The sequence below is a fragment of the Mobula hypostoma genome, chromosome 26 (genome assembly GCF_963921235.1).
Source record: "Mobula hypostoma chromosome 26, sMobHyp1.1, whole genome shotgun sequence".
NCBI classification, from domain to species: Eukaryota; Metazoa; Chordata; class Chondrichthyes; order Myliobatiformes; family Myliobatidae; genus Mobula; species Mobula hypostoma.
The window spans coordinates 38,142,486-38,167,857 of NC_086122.1; the positions used below are offsets into that span (position 1 = coordinate 38,142,486).

The 25,372-nt window shown below is 48.0% G+C and overlaps 1 protein-coding gene across 2 annotated transcripts in view; it reads right to left on the reverse strand.

Annotated features, from left to right (window-relative positions):
• Nucleotides 1–24,038, reverse strand: part of LOC134338285 (regulator of G-protein signaling 17-like) — a 29,173-nt gene extending 5,135 nt beyond the window's left edge. Inside the window, exons 1-4 of one of the 2 annotated variants that reach the window (XM_063034016.1) lie at nucleotides 23,729–24,038; nucleotides 15,623–15,750; nucleotides 13,271–13,360; nucleotides 5,699–5,933 (exon numbers count right to left, since the gene is read on the reverse strand). In XM_063034016.1, the coding sequence (XP_062890086.1) occupies nucleotides 5,699–5,933; nucleotides 13,271–13,360; nucleotides 15,623–15,747 (450 nt within the window). In that variant the 5' untranslated portion in view covers nucleotides 15,748–15,750; nucleotides 23,729–24,038. Of the gene's footprint in view, nucleotides 1–5,698; nucleotides 5,934–13,270; nucleotides 13,361–15,622; nucleotides 15,751–23,690 lie in introns of both variants that reach the window. The other variant, XM_063034015.1, reaches the window with a different exon arrangement.
• Between the last annotated feature and the right edge of the window lie 1,334 nt (nucleotides 24,039–25,372).

Sequence of the window (25,372 nt, forward strand, 5' to 3'; positions counted from 1 at the left end):
AGGGTGGTGAATCTATGGAATTTGTTGCCACGGGCAGCAGTGGAGGCCAAGTCATTGGGTGTATTTAAGGCAGAGATTAATAGGTATCTGAGTAGCCAGGGCATCAAAGGTTATGGTGAGAAGACGGGGGAATGGGACTAAATGGGAGAATGGATCAGCTCATGATAAAATGGCGGAGCAGACTTGATGGGCCGAATGGCTGCCTTCTGCTCCTTTGTCTTATGGTCTAGAATCTGGCTGTCTCACTTGCTTCGATCTTTCTAGGTAATCCCGGACAGCCCCGTTAATGCTGAGATCAGGGCTCTGTGGAGACCATACCATCTGAAACCATATAAAACATTCAGTGTGCTTGAGAACTTTGCAAGGTCCTGTAGGAATATGTACTGCATTTTAAAGAGGGATGTGATATTAAACTGCATGAGTATATAAACATACTTAACAAGACAAGGAGTAGGTTATTTGACCTCTGGAGTCAAATCCACCATGTTGGGAGATTACGGCTGACCTGAATGTTTATTTACTTATTTTTATTTAGAGATACAGCACAGCAACGGGCTGTTCCAGCCCAACGAGCCTGCGTCACCCGATCACACCCATGTGACTAGTTAACCTACTAAGCTGTACATCATTGGAACGTGGGAGGAAACCAGAGCACCCAGAGGAAACCCACACCGTCACTGGGAGAATGTACAAACTTCTTACGGGCAGTGGTGGGAATTGAATTTCATTAGACGAGGAATTTATTTCAAGAGTTGCAAGGTTGTGTTGCATTTCTGACATGAGGCCCTCCATCGGTCAGGATCAACAATAAATGTTGCGTCTCTGCTGTCTACGTGTTACGAAAGCCAGGGCAGTACCAAATGGGGAGCAAGCTGCTGCCCATGTTGCAATCTCCCCCTCTGCATGCAGCTGATGAACCCAAAGGGACGGCAGAGACCCACAAAGTTTGGCACCAGTGGCGGCACAGGAGTTTCCAGTCAGCGTTGAACTCAACGCAGGACTTCCTCAGGGACTCCAGCTCTGGATTTTTCCTCGGGGTTTACTCCCAAAGACTTCCCCAACCGTGGGTACAGCTGCAAGGCAGCAGAGGTTTGAGATCAGAGTTTTTCTTCTCCGAGATGAGCTGCCAACCATGGCTGAGGCGACCGGTTTTAAGCTGACTGTAACCTATCTTGGCCCCTTTTCCTGTCCTTCACTTGAGGGTTAGTTACTCAGCCTGACGGAACTGTTCCTACTGACAGGAGAATGCACCATTACTCACATAGTATTATTTCCATCTGTGTGTATGACATCTTTCTGGCTGATAGCAATGAACTCCATTGTATATATCTCTTAACTCACTGGGTTCACTGCATCTCATAGCCAGTGTCAGCGTGGTCTTGTTCATCAACAACACCACCGTTGCTTTTAACTACACCAACTCAAGACTGATGGATTGGGAATAATTCGGAAGATGTGTAGCTCTTATACAAGGAGACAACATCAATTCACTGTTACTTGCAGTGTTTCCTCCGAATGCTTGGCCTTTGTATACTTTTCAATCAGCTGAAACGACTGCTCCAGGAACACAGAATTTAGGTCATGCACAGCCCAATAGCAATGTTGAGGAGAGTACTTTGCAGACCAGAAGAATGAACCAAGCTATTAGACAAGACCAATGTGGTCTACAAAAGCAACACACATCAAAGTTGCTGGTGAACGCAGCAGGCCAAGCAGCATCTATAGGAAGAGGTACAGTCGACGTTTCAGGCCGAGACACTTCGTCAGGACTAACTGAAGGAAGAGTGAGTAAGGGATTTGAAAGTTGGAGGGGGAGGGGGAGATCCAAAATGATAGGAGAAGACAGGAGGGGGAGGGATAGAGCCGAGAGCTGGACAGGTGATAGGCAGAAGGGATATGAGAGGATCATGGGACAGGAGGTCTGGGAAGAAAGACGGTGGGGGGGGACCCAGAGGATGGGCAAGGGGTATATTCAGAGGGACAGAGGGAGAAAAAGGAGAGTGAGAGAAAGAATGTGTGCATAAAAATAAGTAACAGATGGGGTACGAGGGGGAGGTGGGGCCTTAGCGGAAGTTAGAGAAGTCGATGTTCATGCCATCAGGTTGGAGGCTACCCAGACGGAATATAAGGTGTTGTTCCTCCAACCTGAGTGTGGCTTCATCTTTACAGTAGAGGAGGCCGTGGATAGACATGTCAGAATGGGAATGGGATGTGGAATTAAAATGTGTGGCCACTGGGAGATCCTGCTTTCTCTGGCGGACAGAGCATAGATGTTCAGCAAAGCGGTCTCCCAGTCTGCGTCGGGTCTCGCCAATATATAAAAGGCCACATCGGGAGCACCGGATGCAGTATATCACCCCAGTCGACTCACAGGTGAAGTGTTGCCTCACCTGGAAGGACTGTTTGGGGCCCTGAATGGTGGTAAGGGAGGAAGTGTAAGGGCATGTGTAGCACTTGTTCCGCTTACACGGATAAGTGCCAGGAGGGAGATCAGTGGGGAGGGATGGGGGGGAACGAATGGACAAGGGAGTTGCGTAGGGAACGATCCCTGTGGAATGCAGAGAGGTGGGGGAGGGAAAGATGTGCTTAGTGGCGGTATCCCGTTGGAGGAGGCGGAAGTTACGGAGAATAATATGTTGGACCCGGAGGCTGGTGGGATGGTAGGTGAGGACCAGGGGAACCCTATTCCTAGTGGGGTGGCGGGAGGATGGAGTGAGAGCAGATGTACGTGAAATGGGGGAGATGCGTTTAAATCTCTGTCCGCCAGAGAAAGCAGGATCTCCCAGTGGCCACACATTTTAATTCCACATCCCATTCCCATTCTGACATGTCTATCCACGGCCTCCTCTACTGTAAAGATGAAGCCACACTCAGGTTGGAGGAACAACACCTTATATTCCGTCTGGGTAGCCTCCAACCTGATGGCATGAACATCGACTTCTCTAACTTCCGCTAAGGCCCCACCTCCCCCTCGTACCCCATCTGTTACTTATTTTTATACACACATTCTTTCTCTCACTCTCCTTTTTCTCCCTCTGTCCCTCTGAATATATCCCTTGCCCATCCTCTGGGTCCCCCCTCCCCCACCTCCTTGTCTTTCTTCCCGGACCTCCTGTCCCATGATCCTCTCATGTCCCTTTTGCCTATCACCTGTCCAGCTCTCGGCTCTATCCCTCCCCCTCCTGTCTTCTCCTATCATTTTGGATCTCCCCCTCCCCCTCACACTTTCAAATCTCTTACTAACTCTTCCTTCAGTTAGTCCTGATGAAGGGTCTCGGCCTGAAACGTCGACTGCACCTCTTCCTGCTGCGTTCACCAGCAACTTTTATATGTGTTGCTTGAATTTCCAGCATCTGCAGAATTCCTGTTGTTTGGTCTACAAAATCCAGTGCAAGGACTGCAGCAAGTATAATGTCAGCCAGACTGGCAGAAAACTCGGCCCAACCACCGACGGTTTTTCTTTGAGTTATGCTGAGATGTTACTGTTGTCCTCGCACTGCCATCTCAGTATAATTATTCCCCCGTGTGTTCTTTCTGCAGAAGTGGCCACAGGTATATAGTATCTAACTCATTCTGAATCTGACTCTGACTCTGTCTCTGTCTCATCTCCCCCCCTGGACATTTCAGTGCCCCCTTTGTAGGGCACCTTTTGTGGCAGTAATTTCCGATTCACACTGCTCACTCTGTTTCCCATACCAAGAGCATTTCTTTCTCAGCCATTCATCTTACAGTCTGCAACACCTGAGCCAATCTTCCCCATGTCTATCTTCTTAGCCTTTATTCATGCTTCAGGATTTCCAAGTAGCCATCCATTTCAATTCTACTTCCCATTCCCATTCGGACATTTCAGTCCATAGCCTCCTCTGCTGCCACGATGAGGCCACGCTCAGATTGGAGGAGCAACACCTCATATTCCAACTGGGTAGCCTCCATCCTGATGGCATAAGCATTCATTTCTCAAACTTCCAGTCATTGCCCGCCCCTCTTCACCACTCCCCATTCCAGTTTCCCTCTCTCACCTTCTCCTTACCTGCCCATCACCTCCCTCTGGTGCTCCTCCCCTTCCCCTTCTTCAATGGAATTCTACCCTCTCCTATCAGCTTCCCCCTTCTCCAGCCCTTTATCTCTTTCACTAATCAACTTCCCAGCTCTTCACTTCACCCCGCCCCTCTCCTGGTTTCCCCGATCACCCACCACCCGTACTTCTTCCTCCCCTCCCCCACTTTCTTACTCCGACATCTCCCCTTTCTTTCCAGTCCTGATGAAGGGTCTTGGCCCAAAACGTCGACTGTTTACCCTTTTCCATAGATGCTGCCTGGCCTGCTGAGTTCCACCAGCATTTTGTGCGCGTTACTGTAGTAATTTTTTGTATTGCACTGTACTACTGATGCAAAAAGAAACAAATTTCATTACGTGTGTGATGATAAACCTGATTCTGATATGGGTCTCTATAGTGGCCTGAGAGTGGGAAGGGGGCAGGGAGAGAGGAATCATCGTTGGGAAAAGGGGAAGGGAGCGGGTAACACCAGAGAGACAATCTGTAATGATTGATAAACTAATTGTTTGGAATCAAATGACTTGGCCTGGTGTCTCAGGGCTGGGTGTGTCTGCACCAGAGTCACCTCCTGCCCCAGGACTCCTCCTCAGCCACCTGTCCCACGCCCTTTCCATGGCACTCCGCCCTCACCTTTCCCAACATCCTTTGCTCCCACCAGATTTACAATCTTGCTCCCTGCTCCATGTTGACAAATACAGTACTTTTTTGCACAGAAGTCTTAGGTACCCTAGCTATATATATGTGCCTAAGACTTCTTCACAGTTCTGTACATTAGGAGCAATATATGGTGGCCAGTCTGGCATGTTGTGAGAGGACATGAACAGCAGGGTATATTCACGAGGACACGGGGAGAACACGTAAACTCCATTTAGATAGGAAGGCAGGACTGAAACTGGGTCCCAGTGGTAGGAGGCAGTAGCATTTGGAGAATCTGGATGGTGGGAAGGTGAAAAGACAGATGTTGCATCTCTTGCCACTTGCTGCTCACTGTCTTGGCTCAAGCACGAAGAATGTTGAAAAGAACTAAAGGTGTTCCAGCTATCAATGTGTTCATCACTGCTGTCTACATTCCCCTCTCAGCTCTCGAGTGTTAATGCCAAGGATGCGCTGGGAGATCTTTACAGTATTATTGGCTCCGTACAAAACAAGCATCTAAGTGGTCTCTTCATAATTGCAGGAAACTGAAATCTGTTATGTATTGTGGGTTTTATGGTACTTTTTAAAGTTGTGTTCTTTATGCTTAATGTATTTTTTGTGCTGCATCAGATCTGGAGTAGCAATCATTTTGTTCTCCTTTACATTTGTGTACTGAAGAATGACAACAAACAATCTAGACTCTTGAACACAGAAAGGAAGTAAACTTAGAAAAAACTTAAGAATGATGGGGTGGAAGGAAAAGAGACTTATGATAGCATGTCATCTGTGGGCCAGGGAATCATATTCGGGCGAGTCATAGAGCTGTGTGTTCAAATCTCTCTTAAGAACCTTGATCAAAAAATATAGACCAACACTGAGGAAATATTACATTGACACATAAAAAACAGCAGGAAAGTTTACAAAATATTAAGTCGTTAAAGACACTGTGTGAATACAAATTCTTTCTTCCCTATTTTGTGTCCATGGCTCTCCTGGTTTACTCACCTCCTTTGGAGACAGAACTGAAATATAATCAAAATATATTGATTTTGCCTTTTCAACAATTGAGGTTTTCTGATCTTCCTGCTTGAATTCTTCACAGGCAAGCCAGAAAAGAATGTTTTCATCGCTATGCTCACTCTGTAAAAACTTTAATAAGAATTTCCTCCCATTTGGGCCCTTTAGGAGGTGTTCAAAGGACTTGGACCAAGATATGACTTCATCCAGATTCACACTCAATCTGTTGAGCAGAGATGGAGAGAGAAGTCATTAGAAGCTTAAAGATTTTTTTCCCCTTCCTTCCCAGTACTGAGGATGGGTCTTGGCCTGAAATGTCAACTCTTCATTCTTCTCCATAGATGCTACCTGACCTGCTGAGTTCCTCCAGCATTTTGAGTGTGTGTTACTCTGGATTTTCAGCATCTGCAGAATCTCTTGTCTTTATGGGTTCTGTTTGTTTTCTATCAGAATGAACAATTCTTGAATTTGTGAGAGAACAGTGGTTAAGTTTATCAGTGAATAATGGACTTGCTGGAAAAGAGTTCAAATATTCTGGGACATGAGGCAAATCCTGGGCAGAACGAAATAGTATGTCCAGTGGCAACAATAGAAAATGGTGGAGATACTAAGCAGGTCAGGCAGCATCTGAGAAGCAATAATGTTCAAGTTAATTTACAGTTGGATAACTTTTCATCAGAACCTTGTGAAATGTCGATCTTATCCCCCTCTGCCTGCAGATATCCTTCGATCTGCTGGGTTGAGCTTGCAATCCCTGTAAGAAGGGAAACATAACGGGCCTTTAACTGCCGACCCTTCTCTCCCACCAACTAGAAGGGTGTTGATCATAAGTAAAACGGGGAGCCTCTGAGACAGACACCAGGACAGGTCAAAGAGTCAATTGGATGAGCTCCATAGAACAAAGAATGGTTCCGCTCCGGAACACACCCTTTAAACCACAACATTATGCCAAAAATAATTAAATTAGTAATTAAATGCCCAACGAAACTAATCCCTTCTGCTATACAATGCCCATAACCAACCATTTCCTGCATATTCATGTACTTATCGAACTTCAAAGTACATAAATGCCACAATATACAACCGTGGGGTTCATTTTCTTGTGGGCATACTCAATAAAGCTATAGAATAATAACCATTTAACAGAATCAATGAAAGACCGCACCTCTAAGATCTTCTTGAAAATCTCTACTGTATTTGCCACCATCCCTGGCAGCGCATTCCAGGTAACTACCACACATAGCGCAAAAAAACCTGCGCCTTGTAGTGCAAATCCTTTTCATTTACACCTAATCCCTCTCACCTTAAATGCATACCCTTTGGTATTAGACATTGCGACCCTGGGAAAGGATTTGAGTGAATGAATAGTTATCAAATTTAGTAAAAGGATTTTGATAACAATCAATTGGTAAAGACTCTTTGGGGGAAACATCTTGATTATAAGTGGAAGAATGGACAGACGAGTTAGTAGAAAATCAAAAATGTGAGAAATTCTGCAGATGCCAGAAATCCAGAGCAACACACACAAAATGCTGGAGGAACTCAGCTGGTCTGGCAGCATCGATAGAAATGAATAAACAGTCGATGCTTTGGGCCGACCTTTCTTCAGGACTGGAAAAGAAGTTGGGGGCGGGGGGAGGTGGGAAAGACACCAGAATAAAAAGGTGGGGGGAGGGGTTGGAGGATAGTTCGAAGGTGATAGGTGAGCCGGGTGGATGGGGAAGGTAAAGGGATGGAGAAGAAGAAATCTGATAGGAGAAAGAGAAGGAGGAGAGGCACCAAGGGGAGATGATAGGCAGGTGAGAAGAATAAATTTCTTACACAGAGAATTGTTGGGTCATGCCCTGCTCCACCGTAAATGGCTGTGTATATAGAATTCATAGCAGCTTCTAAAAGGGAAATGCATAACAATTTGAAAATAAAAACTTAAAGCAAAAGATATGGGGAAAGGGCTGTAAGATGGGAGTAACTCACAAAGGTTGAGTGCAGACACAATGGTTTAAATAGGGAGGGGCCTGGATAGCACTCTAAAGGGCCTCTGTCTCTGCCACAACCATCTGTGACATGAGAAAGATTGACTGGCTGTGGACAAATAAAAAAAAACACCTTCCCTTTTTAATCGAATTATCTTTTTTCTGGACAAACATTTTTCATTGCATCTTGGGTATGTGTTTCGAAATCTAGCTCTGGTTTCTAAAAGTTACTTCCTTGATGTTATCAATATATGAGCTCCAGAACAATTTTTCCGATGAAGAAACAAGCCAGAAATACAAGATAGACACTAGTGTTCAGAAATAAATGCTTTGCCCAGATAATGAGAAACTCACAACTACAGAGAACTGTTACAGTGAATAAGAGAGTTGTACTTAAGGGAAACTCAGGCTGACACACAGTGGGAAGATGTGCTGGCAATGCACACAAAATGCTGGAAGAAATCAGCAGGCCAGGCAGCAACTATAGAAAAGAGTGAACAGTTAACATTTCGGGCCGAGACCCTTCATCAGGTCTGGGAAAAATGATGAGAAGTTAGAACAAGAAGGTTGGTGGGGCGGGGGGAGGGGAGGAAGAAGTACAAAGTGGTAGGTGATCGGTGAAACTGGGAGGGGTGAAGTAAAGAGCTGGAAAGTTGATTAGTGAAGGAAATAAAGGGCTGGAGAAGGGGGTATCTGATAGGAGAGGAGAAGACCATGGAAGGAAGGGAAGGGGGAGGAGCACCAGAGAGAGGTGATGGGCAGTAGATAAGATGTGCGAGGGAAATGGGAATGGTGAAGGTGCGGGGGGGGGGGGGGGGGTTGCAGAGATTTTGCCAGAAGTTCGAGATATTGATTTTCTGTTCCAGGAAAGATGTGTTGATTTGTTGGTTTGAATTCTGCTGAGAGGATACTCTTACAAAAAAAAACCCACTGTTGAAAGGCCTGTTTCTGTTCTAGACTATCTTAGTATTTCCTCTTTTGTTTGGTATTAATGCTGAATTTAGATCCTCTTGTAACAAATTTACCAAAAAAAAAGAAAAATATAAATCTCTACAGCTTCCATTTTCTCCGCTTTGTGCCCAGTGGAAAAATACTTTGCATGACAGGTTGTGTTTCAGAGTCCTGTCATTTATAAAGATATATTGGCTTGCATTTTACAAAGGTTGCCTGGTGATCATTGAAGATATAAATGAATATTAGAATAATTTCTTAAACAATACGAATCTGCCAACAACCAATACCTTTATTCAATATACCTGAGCAAGGAGTTGTTCGCAACATGCTGAGATAATTACTTTCTCACTCTTCCACGTGTATCACAATGAGATCTTTCCCATCGAGAGTCATAGAGTCGTAGAGCAGTACACTGCAGAAACGGACACTTCGGCCCATCAGTCTATGCAGAATCATTTAACCTGAATTTTTTTTGGCACTTTCTTTTTTGCTGGCAGTTTGATGTTTATCTTTAGAAGCTTTATGTATGATGCATGGCTCTGGGGTTGAACACCTAATGGGATTTTTCTTTTTGCCCACTTTTCTTGCTTAGTAGGGTTTTTTTTTCATCACAAAATTTTTTCAATCTGTATATAATGTTTATTTTCTTGAGACATTGTAAATGTTGTTTACTTCAATGTACTCACGTTTATTTTGGAAAAAAAATAATAAAAAGATTTGAAAAGAAAGAACCATTTAACCTGCCTCTTCCCATTGACCTGCACCAGGACCATAGCCCTCCATAGAAACCATAGAAACCATAGAAACTACAGCACAGAAACAGGCCCTTTGGCCCTTCTTGGCTGTGCCGAACCATTTTCTGCCTAGTCCCACTGACCTGCACACGGACCATATCCCTCCATACACCTCCCATCCATGTATCTGTCCAATTTATTCTTAAATGTTAAAAAAGAACCCGCATTTACCACCTCGTCTGGCAGCTCATTCCATACTCCCACCACTCTCTGGGTGAAGAAGCCCCCCCTAATGTTCCCTTTAAACTTTTCACCCCTCACCCTTAACCCATGTCCTCTGGCTTTTTTTCTCCCCTTGCCTCAGTGGAAAAAGCCTGCTTGCATTCACTCTATCTATACCCATCATAATTTTATATACCTCTATCAAATCTCCCCTCATTCTTCTACGCTCCAGGGAATAAAGTCCTAACCTATTCAACCTTTCTCTGTAACTGAGTTTCTCAAGTCCCGGCAACATCCTTGTAAACCTTCTCTGCACTCTTTCAACCTTATTTATATCCTTCCTGTAATTTGGTGACCAAAACTGAACACAATACTCCAGATTCGGCCTCACCAATGCCTTATACAACCTCATCATAACATTCCAGCTCTTACAATACTTCGATTAATAAAGGCCAATGTACCAAAAGCTCTCTTTACGACCCTATCTACCTGTGACGACACTTTTAGGGAATTTTGTATCTGTATTCCCCGATCCCTCTGTTCCACTGCACTCCTCAGTGCCTTACCATTAACCCTGTATGTTCTACGTTGGTTTGTCCTTCCAACGTGCAATACCTCACACTTGTCAGTATTAAACTCCATCTGCCATTTTTCAGCCCATTTTTCCAGCTGGTCCAAGTCCCTCTGCAGGCTCTGAAAACCTTTCTCACTGTCTACTACACCTCCAATCTTTGTATCATCAGCAAACTTGCTGATCCAATTTACCACATTTTTCATCCAGATCATTGATATAGATGACAAATAACAATGGACCCAGCACTGATTCCTGTGGCACACCACTAGCCACAGACCTCCACTCAGAGAAGCAATTCTCTACCACCACTCTCTGGCTTCTTCCATCGAGCCAATGTCTAATCCAATTTACCATCTCTCTATGTATACCTAGTGACTGAATTTTCCTAACTAACCTCCCGTGCGGGACCTTGTCAAAGGCCTTACTGAAGTCCATGTAGACAATATCCACTGCCTTCCCTTCATCCACTTTCCTGGTAACCTCCTCGAAAATCTCCAACAGATTGGTCAAACATGACCTACCACGCACAAAGCCATGTTGACTCTCCCTAATAAGCCCCTGTCTATCCAAATACTTGTAGATTCTGTCTCTTAGTACTCCCTCCAATAACTTACCTACTACTGACGTTAAACTCACCGGCCTATAATTTCCCGGGTTACTTTTCGATCCTTTTTTAAACAACGGAACAACATGAGCCACTCTCCAATCCTCCGGTACTTCACCCGTAGACAGCGACATTTTAAATATTTCTGCCAGGGCCCCGGCAATTTCAACACTAGTCTCCTTCAAGGTCCGAGGGAACACTCTGTCAGGTCCCGGGGATTTATCCACTTTAATTTTCCTCAAGACAGCAAGCACCTCCTCCTTTTCAATCTGTACAGTTTCCATGGTCTCACTACTTGATTCCCTCAATTCCATAGATTTCATGCCAGCTTCCTTAGTAAATACAAACGCAAAAAACCTATTTAAGATCTCCCCCATTTCCATTGGTTCCACACAAAGCCGACCACTCTGATCTTCAAGAGGACCAATTTTATCCCTTACAATCCTTTTGCTCTTAATATACTTGTAAAAGCTCTTTGGATTATCCTTCACTTTGACTGCCAAGGCAACCTCATGTCTTCTTTTAGCCCTCCTGATTTCTTTTTTAAGTATTTTCTTGCACTTCTTATACTCCTCAAGCACCGGATTTACTCCCTGTTTCCTATACATTTCATACAACTCCCTCTTCTTCTTTATCAGAGTTACAATATCCCTTGAGAACCAAGGTTCCTTATTCCTATTCAATTTGCCTTCCAGGTACCTATCCAAACTTGCTTTGAGAGGCTGGTCAAGGACTACATCTGCAGCTTGCTACCATCCACAATGGACCTCCTACAATTCGCCTACCGACACAGCCGATCGACAGACGACACAATAGCCACAGCTCAACACACCGTCCTTACACATCTGGAGAACAGGGATGCTTATGTGAGAATGCTGTTCTTGGACTACAGTTCAGTATTCAACACTATAATTGACCTCGGCCTTCACCCTGCATTGCGTAGCTGGATCCTGGACTTCCTGTCTGATCGCCGGCAGGTGGTAAGAGTGGGCTCCCTTACCTCTGCCCCTCTGACTCTCAACACAGGTGCCCCTCAGGGCTGTGTACTAAGCCCCCCCTTTACTCTCTGTACACCCACGACTGTATTGCCACCTACAGCTCCAATCTGCTAATTAAATTTGCTTACGACACTACTCTGATTGGCCTAATCTCAAATAATAATGAGGCAGCTTACTAACAAGAAGTCACCACCCTGACACAGTATGTCAGGAAAACAACCTCTCCCTCAACATTGTGAAAACAAAGGAGCTGCTTGTGGACTACAGGAGGAATGGAGACAGGCTAATCCCTATAGACATCAATGGATCTGGGGTTGAGAGGGTGAACAGCTTTAAGTTCCTTGGCATAAACATCACCGAGGATCTCACGTGGTCTGTACATACCGGCTGTGTGGTGGAAAGGGCACAACAGCGCCTCTTTTACCTCAGACAGTTGAAGAAGTTTGGTGTTGTTGCTTTGCTTTTAGTTAGTTGCATGGTGGGTTTTTTTTGGGGGTTTTTTTTTCTTTTCTCTATTGATATATATATATAAAAATTAGTATACTATTATGTTACCTTGGTATGTTATGTTTAAATTACATTGTTTGTAGTATTTTTTTTTGTATTAATATCTTCTGTAATTTTATTATATTCTAACAGTGTATTAGTGCCTATATGGCTTACCTTTTTGTATACTTATTCAATAAAAAGATTTAAAAAGAAAGAAAGAAAGAAAAGAGAAGTTTGGTGTGGGCCCTCAGATTCTAAGGACTTTCTACAGGGGCACAGTTGAGAGCATCCTGACTGACTGCATCACTGCCTGGTATGGGAACTGTACCTCCCTCAATCGCAGGACTCTGCAGAGAGTGGTGCAGACAGCCCAGCGCATCTGTAGATGTGAAATTCCCACTATTCAGGACATTTACAAAGAAAAGAATGTAAAAAGGGCTCGAAGGATCATTGGAGACCCAAGTCACCCTGACCACAAACTGTTCCAGCTGCTACCATCTTGGAAATGGTACTGCAGCATAAAAGCCAGGACCAACAGGCTCCAGGACAGCTTCTTCCACCAGACTGATGAACTCACGCTGGCGCAACTGTTATATTGACTATCCTGTTGTATGTAATATTTATTACAGATTACTATAATTGCATAGTGCACATTTGAACAGAGCAGTAACGTAAAGATTTATGCTCCCCATGTATATGAAGGATGTAAGTAATAAAGTCAATCCAATTCAATTCAAACTTCTCTTAACCATTGAAATTGAGATCATGTGCAGCATCTGCCTGTAGATTTTTATGTCCGATTTTTCCCATGGGCATCTACTTGTCCTAGCAACTTCAACAATAACATCTGGAAGTTCATGATTCATGAACTGTGAATCATGATGTGATACTGATTTAGAAGCAATGAGTAACACCAACTCAGATAAACTTATAATCAATAAATTATGCAATAGTTTTTAAAAGTAGCACTTAAATGGAAAAGAGTTTTAAGTCTCAGTAGTGAGATATTTACCTTTCTTCTTGTTTCTGAAGAGTATCCTGTTTGGAAATCATAGAAAATTTTTGACTGCGGTCATCTATATCCTTGTTCCTGACTGTTAAACTGGAAAGAGATGGAGAGTTATTTCTTTCAGCTTATTGTCAGCTTAATAGATCAGTATTTCTTCCACCTCCCCCTCTTTCTTCATTATTTTGTTCCTTCCTTATTAAACAACAATTTGTAATTACAAAGTACCCAGTAAAAAGCCATAAGGTTTTGCACAAACTGATAGTTAAATTATACATACAGTAGGTATTGCTGGAATAGATCATAGTCTGAGATGAAAGAGAGGATTGGTTGCTTGGATTGGCTGCTTCTTTGTAGGGTTGTTCGGTGAGCCTGGGGGTTAGGTCACAAACGTTTCGTCACCAGTCGAGGTGATATCATCAGTGCACGTTGTGTGCTGTTTCTGCCGAATGCTTGCATTTATATCGGTCCGACTCATTGTTTGAATTAGTTGGCTGTTGCACTGGCTCCTAGTCATAGAATTCATAGAAAAATACAGCACAGAAACAGGCTCTTCAGCCCATCTAGTCCGGACCGAACCCTTTAAACTACCTCCTCCCATCAACCTACACAGGACCACTTCCCTCCATACCCCTATCATCCACTTACCTATCCAAACTTCACTTGAATATTGAAAGCAAGCTTACATCCACCACTTGTACAGGCTGCTTGTTCGACACACTCACGACCCTCTGAGTGAAGTAGTTTTCCCTCATGTTTGCCTTAAACTTTTCACCTTTCATCATAACCCATGGCATCTGGTTTTAGACCCACCCGACCTCAGTGGTAAAAGCCTGCTTTAATTTACCTTATCTATACCTCTCATAATTTTGTATACCTCTATCAAACTCCTCTCATTCTTCTACATTCCAAGGAATAAAGTCCTAACTCGTTTAATCTGTCTTTATAACTCAGATCTTCCAGTCCCGAAAGCATCCTTGTAAATTTTCTCTGTACTCTTTCAATCTTATTTACATCTTTCCTGTAGATAGATGACCAAAACTGCACACAATACTCCAAATTAGGCCTCGCCAACGTTTTATACAACTTCAATATAACATCCCATCTCTTATACTCAGTACTTTGACTTTTGAAGGTCAATGTGTCACAAGCTTTCTTCATGACCCTGCTACCTCTGACGCCATTTTCAATAAATTATGGACGTGTATTCCCAGATCTCTTTGTACTACCACACTCCTCAGTGCCCTACAGTTCACTGTGTAAGACCTTCCCTGACTGGTCCCACCAAAGTGTAACAGCTCGCACTTGTCTACCTTAAATTCCATCTGCCATTTTTCGGTCCATTCGGCCTGTGGTCTTTGCTGGGCTCCAGCCAGCTGGATAGTCAACATCCCTGGCTACCCGTCACTGTGAGAGATGGTTCCTTGGGTGTCTATGGCTCATCCCTCGGCCCTCATCCCACAGACACATGGGTTTGTAAATCGCATCCATTTCAGTATGCTTGTTAATAGATACCTCCATTGAGAACCAAGCTTTGAAGAATTCTCTTGATTTCTTGTTTCTCTTTGCTAGCTCAGGAGAGAACAGGAAGATGGTGTCGCAGGTAGGCAGGCTGCTGAAGAATGCTTCTGGCATGCTGGCCTTTGTCATTTAGGGCTTTGAGCGTAGGAGTGGGATGTTACGTTGCAGTTGTACAAGATGGTGATGAGACTTCATTTAGAATATTTGTTTGTTGTCAACTTACTACAGCTGGAAAGAGTACAGAAAATAATAACATGGATATTGCCAGGATTCAAGCGACTGAGCATCGCGGAGGGGTTCCCATCTGGGGTCCACAGGCCCCTTGGGCAATGGTAAGGCTCCATGGCATAAACAAGGTTGGGAACCCCTGGATGAACAGGATGGAACTTGATTCATTGGAGCAAAAGAGAATGGGTGGTGAGGTAGGTGGGTGATTGAAAGAAATGATCAAGGAAACGACTATAGATGTTGGTTAAGGGGATACATAGTAGTCAAACTCTTGGAGAACTCTCATGTTCTTCTTCAAAATGGTGGCCTTGAAAGATACATATCTGCCTGGGAGGTCAGAGGGTGCATTCTGTAACCACTTTCCCCTTGACCTACCTCGATATACTGATGTAATGAAATGATCTGTATGGATGGCAGACACAGCAAAGCTTTTTGGTGCATGTGACAGTAATAAACTGATTTAACAATTCAGCAGTGTTCTGGTAAACCACTTATCAGACGGACAGCATCTCTGGCACTCTTGGATGCCTTCAAGACTAGCACTGAACCTGTGAGAACATCTGCTGAACCTTTACATAACGTATCATCAATGCGCGTCCATTTCCCTACCAGGAGCAGCAGCAGCACCAGCAGAAACAGCAAGTATTGGGATGTGTCCTGCACCGGGAGGAAGCCTGGGAGCTGGTGTCCGACTGTGATGACTGTGTTCTCATCTGTATCTCTTCAGAATCCATAGCCTGGAACGGAGAAGACAAGACAACGTTTGCTACCTTATAGATAGGAGAAAGCTCTGTGAGAGGGAATGAGGGACGGGTGGGATTGAGGAGGGTGGAGTTCTGTGAGAGGGATGAGGGACGGGTGGGATCGAGGAGGGTGGAGTGCTGTGTGAGGGTGAGGGACGGGTGGGATTGAGGAGCGTGGAGTGCTGTGAGGGGGATGAGGGACGGGTGGGATCAAGGAGGGTGGAGTGATGTGAGGGGGATGAGGAACGGGTGGGATCGAGGAGGGTGGAGTTCTGTGAGAGGGATGAGGGACGGGTGGGATTGAGGAGGGTGGATTGCTGTGTGAGGGTGAGGGACGGGTGGGATCGAGGAGGGTGGAGTGCTGTGAGGGGGATGAGGGACGGGTGGGATCAAGGAGGGTGGAGTGATGTGAGGGGGATGAGGAACGGGTGGGATTGAGGAGGGTGGAGTTCTGTGAGAGGGATGAGGGACGGGTGGGATTGAGGAGGGTGGATTGCTGTGTGAGGGTGAGGGATGGGTGGGATTGAGGAGGGTGGAGTTCTGTGAGAGGGATGAGGGATGGGTGGGATTGAGGAGGGTGGAGTTCTGTGAGAGGGATGAGGGATGGATGGGATTGCGGAGGGTGGAGTGCTGTGAGAGGGATGAGGGACGGGTGGGATTGAGGAGGGTGGAGTGCTGTGTGAGGGTCAGGGACGGGTGGGATTGAGGAGCGTGGAGTGCTGTGAGAGGGGATGAGGGACGGGTGGGATTGAGGAGGGTGGAGTGCTGTGAGGGGGATGAGGGACGGGTGAGACTGAGGAGGCTGGAGTTCTGTGAGAGGAGATGAGGGACGGGTGGGATTGAGGATGGTGGAGTGCTGTGAGGGGGATGAGGGACGGGTGGGATTGAGGAGGGTGAAGTGATGTGAGGGGGATGAGGGACAGGTGGGATTCAGGAGGGTGGAGTGCTGTGAGAGGGGATGAGGGACAGGTGGGATTGAGGAGGGTGGAGTGCTGTGAGAGGGGATGAGGGACGGGTGGGATCGAGGAGGGTGGAGTTCTGTGAGAGGGATGAGGGACAGGTGGGATTGAGGAGGGTGGAGTGCTGTGAGAGGGGATGAGGGACAGGTGGGATTGAGGAGGGTGGAGTGCTGTTAGAGGGGATGAGGGACGGGTGGAATTGAGGAGGGTGGAGTTCTGTGAGAGGGATGAGGGACGGGTGGGATTGAGGAGGGTGGAGTGCTGTGAGAGGGGATGAGAGCCGGGTGGGATTGAGGAGGGTGGAGTTCTGTGTGAGGGTGAGGGACGGGTGGGATTGAGGAGGGTGGAGTGCTGTGAGAGGGATGAGGGACGGGTGGGATTGTGGAGGGTGGAGTGCTGTGTGAGGGTGAGGGACAGGTGGGATTGAGGAGGGTGGAGTGCTGTGAGAGGGGATGAGGGACGGGTGGGATTGAGGAGGGTGGAGTTCTGTGTGAGGGTGAGGGACGGGTGGGATTGAGGAGGGTGGAGTTCTGTGTGAGGGTGAGGGACGGGTGGGATTGAGGAGGGTGGAGTGCTGTGTGAGGGATGAGGGACGGGTGGTATTGAGGAGGGTGGAGTGCTGTGAGAGGAGATGAATGGGTGGGATTTAGGAAGTGCTGTGAGGCGGTGAGGGACGGGTGGGATTCAGGAGGGTGGAGTGCTGTGAGAGGGGATGAGGGACGGGTGGGATTGAGGAGGGTGGAGTGCTGTGTGAGGGGGATGAGGGACGGGTGGGAATGAGGAGGGTGGAGTGCTGTGAGGGGGATGAGGGACGGGTGGAATTGAGGAGGGTGGAGTGCTGTGAGAGGGAATGAGGGACGGGTGGGATTGAGGAGGGTGGAGTGCTGTGAGGGGGATGAGGGACGGGTGGGATTGAGGAGGGTGAAGTGCTGTGAGGGGGATGAGGGACAGGTGGGATTGAGGAGGGTGGGGTGCTGTGAGAGGGGATGAGGGACGGGTGGGATTGAGGAGGGTGGAGTGCTGTGTGAGGAGGATGAGGAACGGGTGGAATCGAGGAGGGTGGAGTTCTGTGAGAGGGATGAGGGACGGGTGGGATTGAGGAGGGTGGAGTTCTGTGAGAGGGATGAGGGACGGGTGGGATTGTGGAGGGTGGAGTGCTGTGTGAGGGTGAGGGACAGGTGGGATTGAGGAGGGTGGAGTGCTGTGAGAGGGGATGAGGGACGGGTGGGATTGAGGAGGGTGGAGTTCTGTGTGAGGGTGAGGGACGGGTGGGATTGAGGAGGGTGGAGTTCTGTGTGAGGGTGAGGGACGGGTGGGATTGGGGAGGGTGGAGTGCTGTGTGAGGGATGAGGGACGGGTGGAATTGAGGAGGGTGGAGTGCTGTGAGAGGAGATGAGGGATGGGTGGGATTTAGGAGGGTGGAGTGCTGTGAGGCGGTGAGGGACGGGTGGGATTCAGGAGGGTGGAGTGCTGTGAGAGGGGATGAGGGACGGGTGGGATTGAGGAGGGTGGAGTGCTGTGTGAGGGGGATGAGGGACGGGTGGGAATGAGGAGGGTGGAATGCTGTGAGGGGGATGAGGGACGGGTGGAATTGAGGAGGGTGGAGTGCTGTGAGAGGGAATGAGGGACGGGTGGGATTGAGGAGGGTGGAGTGCTGTGAGGGGGATGAGGGACGGGTGGGATTGAGGAGGGTGAAGTGCTGTGAGGGGGATGAGGGACAGGTGGGATTGAGGAGGGTGGGGTGCTGTGAGAGGGGATGAGGGACGGGTGGGATTGAGGAGGGTGGAGTGCTGTGTGAGGAGGATGAGGAACGGGTGGAATCGAGGAGGGTGGAGTTCTGTGAGAGGGATGAGGGACGGGTGGGATTGAGGAGGGTGGAGTTCTGTGAGAGGGATGAGGGACGGGTGGGATTGAGGAGGGTGGAGTGCTGTGTGAGGGTGAGGGACGGGTTGGATTGAGGAGGGTGGAGTGCTGTGAGAGGGGATGAGGGACGGGTGGGATTGAGGAGGGTGGAGTGCTGTGTGAGGGTGAGGGACGGGTGGGATTGAGGAGGGTAGAGTGCTGTGAGGGGGATGAGGGACGGGTGGAATTGAGGAGGGTGGAGTGCTGTGAGGGGGATGATGGATGGGTGGGATCAAGGAGGGTGGAGTGCTGTGTGAGGGGGATGAGGGATGGGTGGGATTGAGGAGGGTGGAGTTCTGTGAGAGGGATGAGGGACGGGTGGAATTGAGGAGGGTGGAGTGCTGTGAGAGGATGAGGGACGGGTGGGATCAAGGAGGGTGGAGTGCTGTGAGGGGGATGAGGAACGGGTGGGATCGAGGAGGGTGGAGTGCTGTGTGAGGGGGATGAGGGACGGGTGGGATTGAGGAGGGTGGAGTGCTGGGAGAGGGGATGAGGGATGGGGGGGAGTGAGGAGGGGGGAGTGCTGTGAGAGGGGATGACGGACGGGTGGGATTGAGGTGGGTGGAGTGCTGTGAGAGGGGTTGAGGGACGGGTGGGATTGAGGAGGGTGGAGTGCTGTGAGAGTGATGAGGGACGGGTGCGATTGAGGAGGGTGGAGTTCTGTGTGAGGCGGTGAGGGATGGGTGGGATTGAGGAGGGTGGAGTGCTGTGAGGGGGATGAGGGATGGGTGGGATTGAGGAGGGTGGAGTGCTGTGTGAGGGTGAGGGACGGGTAGGATTGAGGAGGGTGGAGTGCTGTGAGGGGGATGAGGGACGGGTGGGATTGAGGAGAGTGGAGTGCTGTGTGAATGTGAGGGACGGGTGGGATTGAGGAGGGTGGAGTGCTGTGAGGGGGATGAGGGACGGGTGGGATTGAGGAGGGTGGAGTGCTGTGAGAGGGGATGAGGGACGGGTGGGATTGAGGAGGGTGGAGTGCTGTGAGAGGGGATGAGGGACGGGTGGGATTGAGGAGGGTGGAGTGCTGTGAGAGGGGATGAGGGACGGGTGGGATTGAGGAGGGTGGAGTGCTGTGTGAGGATGAGGGACGGGTGGGATTGAGGAGGGTGGAGTGCTGTGAGAGGGGATGAGGGACGGGTGGGATTGAGGAGGGTGGAGTTCTGTGTGAGGGTGAGGGACGGGTGGGATTGAGGAGGGTGGAGTGCTGTGTGAGGGATGAGGGACGGGTGGAATTGAGGAGGGTGGAGTGCTGTGAGAGGAGATGAGGGATGGGTGGGATTTAGGAGGGTGGAGTGCTGTGAGGCGGTGAGGGACGGGTGGGATTCAGGAGGGTGGAGTGCTGTGAGAGGGGATGAGGGACGGGTGGGATTGAGGAGGGTGGAGTGCTGTGTGAGGGGGATGAGGGACGGGTGGGAATGAGGAGGGTGGAGTGCTGTGAGGGGGATGAGGGACGGGTGGAATTGAGGAGGGTGGAGTGCTGTGAGAGGGAATGAGGGACGGGTGGGATTGAGGAGGGTGGAGTGCTGTGAGGGGGATGAGGGACGGGTGGGATTGAGGAGGGTGAAGTGCTGTGAGGGGGATGAGGGACAGGTGGGATTGAGGAGGGTGGGGTGCTGTGAGAGGGGATGAGGGACGGGTGGGATTGAGGAGGGTGGAGTGCTGTGTGAGGGGGATGAGGAACGGGTGGAATCGAGGAGGGTGGAGTTCTGTGAGAGGGATGAGGGACGGGTGGGATTGAGGAGGGTGGAGTTCTGTGAGAGGGATGAGGGACGGGTGGGATTGAGGAGGGTGGAGTGCTGTGTGAGGGTGAGGGACGGGTTGGATTGAGGAGGGTGGAGTGCTGTGAGAGGGGATGAGGGACGGGTGGGATTGAGGAGGGTGGAGTGCTGTGTGAGGGTGAGGGACGGGTGGGATTGAGGAGGGTAGAGTGCTGTGAGGGGGATGATGGATGGGTGGGATCAAGGAGGGTGGAGTGCTGTGTGAGGGGGATGAGGGATGGGTGGGATTGAGGAGGGTGGAGTTCTGTGAGAGGGATGAGGGACGGGTGGAATTGAGGAGGGTGGAGTGCTGTGAGAGGATGAGGGACGGGTGGGATCAAGGAGGGTGGAGTGCTGTGAGGGGGATGAGGAACGGGTGGGATCGAGGAGGGTGGAGTGCTGTGTGAGGGGGATGAGGGACGGGTGGGATTGAGGAGGGTGGAGTGCTGTGAGAGGGGATGAGGGACGGGTGGGATTGAGGAGGGTGGAGTGCTGTGAGAGGGGATGAGGGACGGGTGGGATTGAGGAGGGTGGAGTGCTGTGAGAGGGGATGAGGGACGGGTAGGATTGAGGAGGGTGGAGTGCTGTGAGAGGGGTTGAGGGACGGGTGGGATTGAGGAGGGTGGAGTGCTGTGAGGGTGATGAGGGACGGGTGCGATTGAGGAGGGTGGAGTTCTGTGTGAGGCGGTGAGGGATGGGTGGGATTGAGGAGGGTGGAGTGCTGTGAGGGGGATGAGGGATGGGTGGGATTGAGGAGGGTGGAGTGCTGTGTGAGGGTGAGGGACGGGTAGGATTGAGGAGGGTGGAGTGCTGTGAGGGGGATGAGGGACGGGTGGGATTGAGGAGAGTGGAGTGCTGTGTGAATGTGAGGGACGGGTGGGATTGAGGAGGGTGGAGTGCTGTGAGGGGGATGAGGGATGGGTGGGATTGAGGAGGGTGGAGTGCTGTGAGAGGGGATGAGGGACAGGTGGGATTGAGGAGGGTGGAGTGCTGTGAGAGGGGATGAGGGACGGGTGGGATTGAGGAGGGTGGAGTGCTGTGAGAGGATGAGGGACGGGTGGGATTGAGGAGGGTGGAGTGCTGTGAGAGGATGAGGGATGGATGGCAGAGGAGGGAGAGGGGCTGGGGGCGTTTCCACAGGTGCAGCCACACTCTGCCCTCAGACACCAGACAAGCACATTTGGTTCCAAACAACTGGCTTATTGATCATTACAGAATGTCTCTGGTGCTTCCTGCTCCCTCCCCTCTCCCTTCCCCTTTCCCCAACCATGATTCCCCTCTCCGTGCCCCCTTCCCAGTCTCAGTCCGAGATAGAGACCCATATCAGAATCAGGTTCACCATCACTCACAGATGTCCATATGTCATGAAATTTATTTTTTATGGTAGTACAGTGCAATATATAAAATTACTGCAGTACTGTACAAAAGTCTTAGGCACACTAGCTGTTAAAGGACAAAAGTTTAGGGGTAACATGAGGGGGAACTTCTTTACTCAGAGAGTGGTGGCTGTGTGGAACGAGCTTCCAGCAGAAGAGGTTGAGGCAGGTTCGATGTTGTCGTTGAAAGTTAAATTCGGTAGATATATGGACAGGGAAGGAATGGAGGTTATGGACCGAGTGCAGATCAGTGGGACTAGGTGAGAGTAAGAGTTCGGCACGGACTAGAAGGGCCGAGATGGCCTGTTTCTGTGCTGTAATTGTTATATGGTTATATGTACCTAAGACTTTTGCACAGTACTGTAATTCGATGAATTATTAGAAAAGTAGTGGCACAAAATATATTTTAAAAAATTAACTCTTGGCATATGAGGTGACATTGAGTGCAAATCCCTTATGGTCATTCTGATTAGGACGTGTGGTGGAATTTCATTACTGCTGCTGTCAAAATCCTGGAAGGTCACTGAGGAATCACTGTCTCTGCAGGGAGCCGCAATTCGACCCAGTGGCTGACCACTGCCTGTGGAGAAGCTGATCTTCCAGGATTTTGATGGCAATGGTGGTGAAATTGCACAGCGTGTCCTAGTCAGAATGATGGGTGACTCAGAAGTGAATCTGCAGGTGATGGCATTCCCATGTCCGAGTTGTCCTTGCCCTGTCAGAGAGTGGGTTTACAAGATGCTGCCAAGACTACATAAGCAAAAGCTTTAAAAATTGCTTTGCTGTGATGTGCTTGGCAAAGCTATTAATAAAATACTTCAGTAAATGAAGTACTGCGAACTGCAGAGTCAGTTTATGATGGACAGCGTGTGATAAATGCATCCAGAGGAATTCACACACAATGCTGGAGGAACTCAGCAGGTCAGGCAGCATCTATGGAAATGAATAAATAGTCAACGTTTCGGGCTGACATATTCCTTCAGGACTGGAGAGGAAGGGGGAAGGCCCCAGAATAAAAAGGTTGGGGGAGAGGAAGGGGAGAGCTAGAAGGTGATAGGCGAAGCCGTGTGGGGTGGGAAAGGTAATCATGGCTGCAGTAGCAAGGCTGGGTGAGTACCTGGTCGAAGAGTTGGAGGGCTGTAGAGATCCAGGTACCCTCCTCCTCCTCCCCTCACCTTTTTATTCTGACACCTTACTCCTTCTTTTCCAGTCCTAATGACGGGTCTCAGCCCGAAACATCGACTGTTTATGTTTTTCCATCGAAACTGCCTGACTTGCTGAGTTCCTCCAACATTTTGTGTGTGTGTGTGTGTGTGTGTGTGTGTGTGTGTGTGTGTGTATGTGTGTGTTGCTCTGGATTTCCAGCATCTGCTGAATCTCTTGTGTTAGCAATAATGTCCTGCCTTGCTTCCATTACTGGAATTGTGCCTTCAGCATTTTAGATTCTACAAGCTGCTAATTCCTCTGCTAAGCACAGTTGTGTAGAACCTTTAAATACTGCAAAGCGTCCCAAAGTACAGCACCAGAAGGAAACTGATTCTGAATCAGATTGTAATTCAACAAACTGCCGTGCTGGGTGTTTGAAACAAAAACCGGAACTGTTAGTCAGACAGTATATATGAAACGAGAAACAGAGTTAACATATTAAAACAATGAGTAATTTTTTCATCTTGAAAATTGACTATTTTGCTTTCCACAGATGCACAATTAACTTTCTGAGTGTTTTCTTTTTTCTTAAAAAACTATTACAATGGATAATTCAAATCCTGATCAATTAGTCAGGTTTGCAAATGAAAAAGAAACATTTTAAGAATAAGGAGCAAGGGGCAGAGAGGGTTAATGAAGGAATATTAAAGCTTCAGCACTAGACATCTGAAAGCATAGCTACACTAGTGAAGCATTAAATTCAAAGATGTGCATGAAACCAGAAAGAACGCAGAGACCTTGGAGAGCTGTGAGGTTAGATGGGAAGATACTCAACTTCTGAGGCACATCAAAAGGCAGCGGACATCTGTCTCCCAGAGCTAGCTGCTGTCCGAGCAATGTTAAGGCTGTGTAGCACTGACGCCCTGGTCAAGTCGGTCGGTCGGACGATTGAACAGGATATACAAAAGTCCAAACCAGCAAAGAAGAAGTTTCTGCGCAAGATCAAACTTCTCTTCAGTCAGAATCCATGTTGAAGCCCTAGATCCTCCAGATTGAGAAACACAAATTGATGGACGGGTTTGCTAGACTGTAAAGCAATTTGAGGTCTTCCCATTTTTTTCTCTTGCACACAGCTTGATGTTTTGTGGAAGTACTTGTTGCATATTCAGGACTGCTTGCCTAATAGGAAATGTTATCTGTGTAATGTTGTACCTGCAGGATATTGCACAGGTCACATTTTCACACTATTGCAAAATATGTCATAACTTTCCCATGATTGTCCTTTTCTCGGGGCGTGATAACTAATTTCTGTCGAGTTTCAAATGCTTGTTTAAACTTGACAATTCATTCTATTGCCTTTGTGAAATTCAAACAACAATGAGCCAACACCAGCGGCTTTAATGCAGTGAAATGTTTCGAGATATTTCTCAGGAGGGGAAATCAAAGCTGATTTAACACTGAGCTGCATGTTGGGCTAATAGGGACTGATGGCTAAAAGCTTCGTCAGTGGGATAGATTGTCCCAAAGGAGAGAGAGAGAGTCTCGCAGATCACCCAGCACACATGTTCTGCATACCCTTTCTGAATATCGTCACCCACCCCCCGAACTCCCTTACTCACAGACACACTCTCAACCAACTCTGGTCACTTTTCATCTTCTATTGCTGCTGTTTGACATATTTATATGTACAACTGCTTGTTTTATTGTAATTGTGTCAGTAACATTTTACTGTCTCACACCAACATGCACCTTATGTCAACCTGTCAGTCTTTAGGCTGTGCCATTCAGGGGCTTGTGTTAATTTCATGTTGTGCTGCCTGTGCTAGACCGTAACTGTATGTGCTGTATGTGACTACATCTACACCTTTTTCCAGAACGCTGTTTCATTTGCCGGTGTACATGTGTATCTCTGAATGACAATAAACTTAAACTTGAACTCTGGGTCATGATACCTAAAGTTGAAGAAATAACAAGAGGCAGGAAACTTAGGACTGCAGCTGTCATCTGGGATAATTCTTCATCTCTTTATTATTAATAAGGAAAGAAAATTAGTTCTGTTCCAGTCCTCTGGAACTACGCCGTGCCCAATATCAGGTCCGGTTTCAGATGGCGTTGGTGATCTCTAGTGACTACTTACCAGAGAAAAAGTACAAAACAAGGAAAACTATTAAATAGCTTATTAATAGCAATCAATGCCATCAATGGGGAGGCGAGCAGAAGTGGAGGTGCCTGTTCGAGGCCGGTGAATGCGGAGGCGGAGTTGAAGTAGAGCTAAGGCAGAGACGTGGCATCCCCAAGAGTGAGGGGAGTCCCAAACTCTGATTGATTTAAGCGCTGGGCTGAATCAAGGCAGTGGGGTTCAGGCCCCTGCGTGGTCCAAGAATAAGGAGTGACCGATGTTCTGACCATTTAAGCCAGTGGTCCCCGACCTCTGGGCTGCAGACTGATACCGGGACCCGAAGCACGCAGGGGCGCAGCG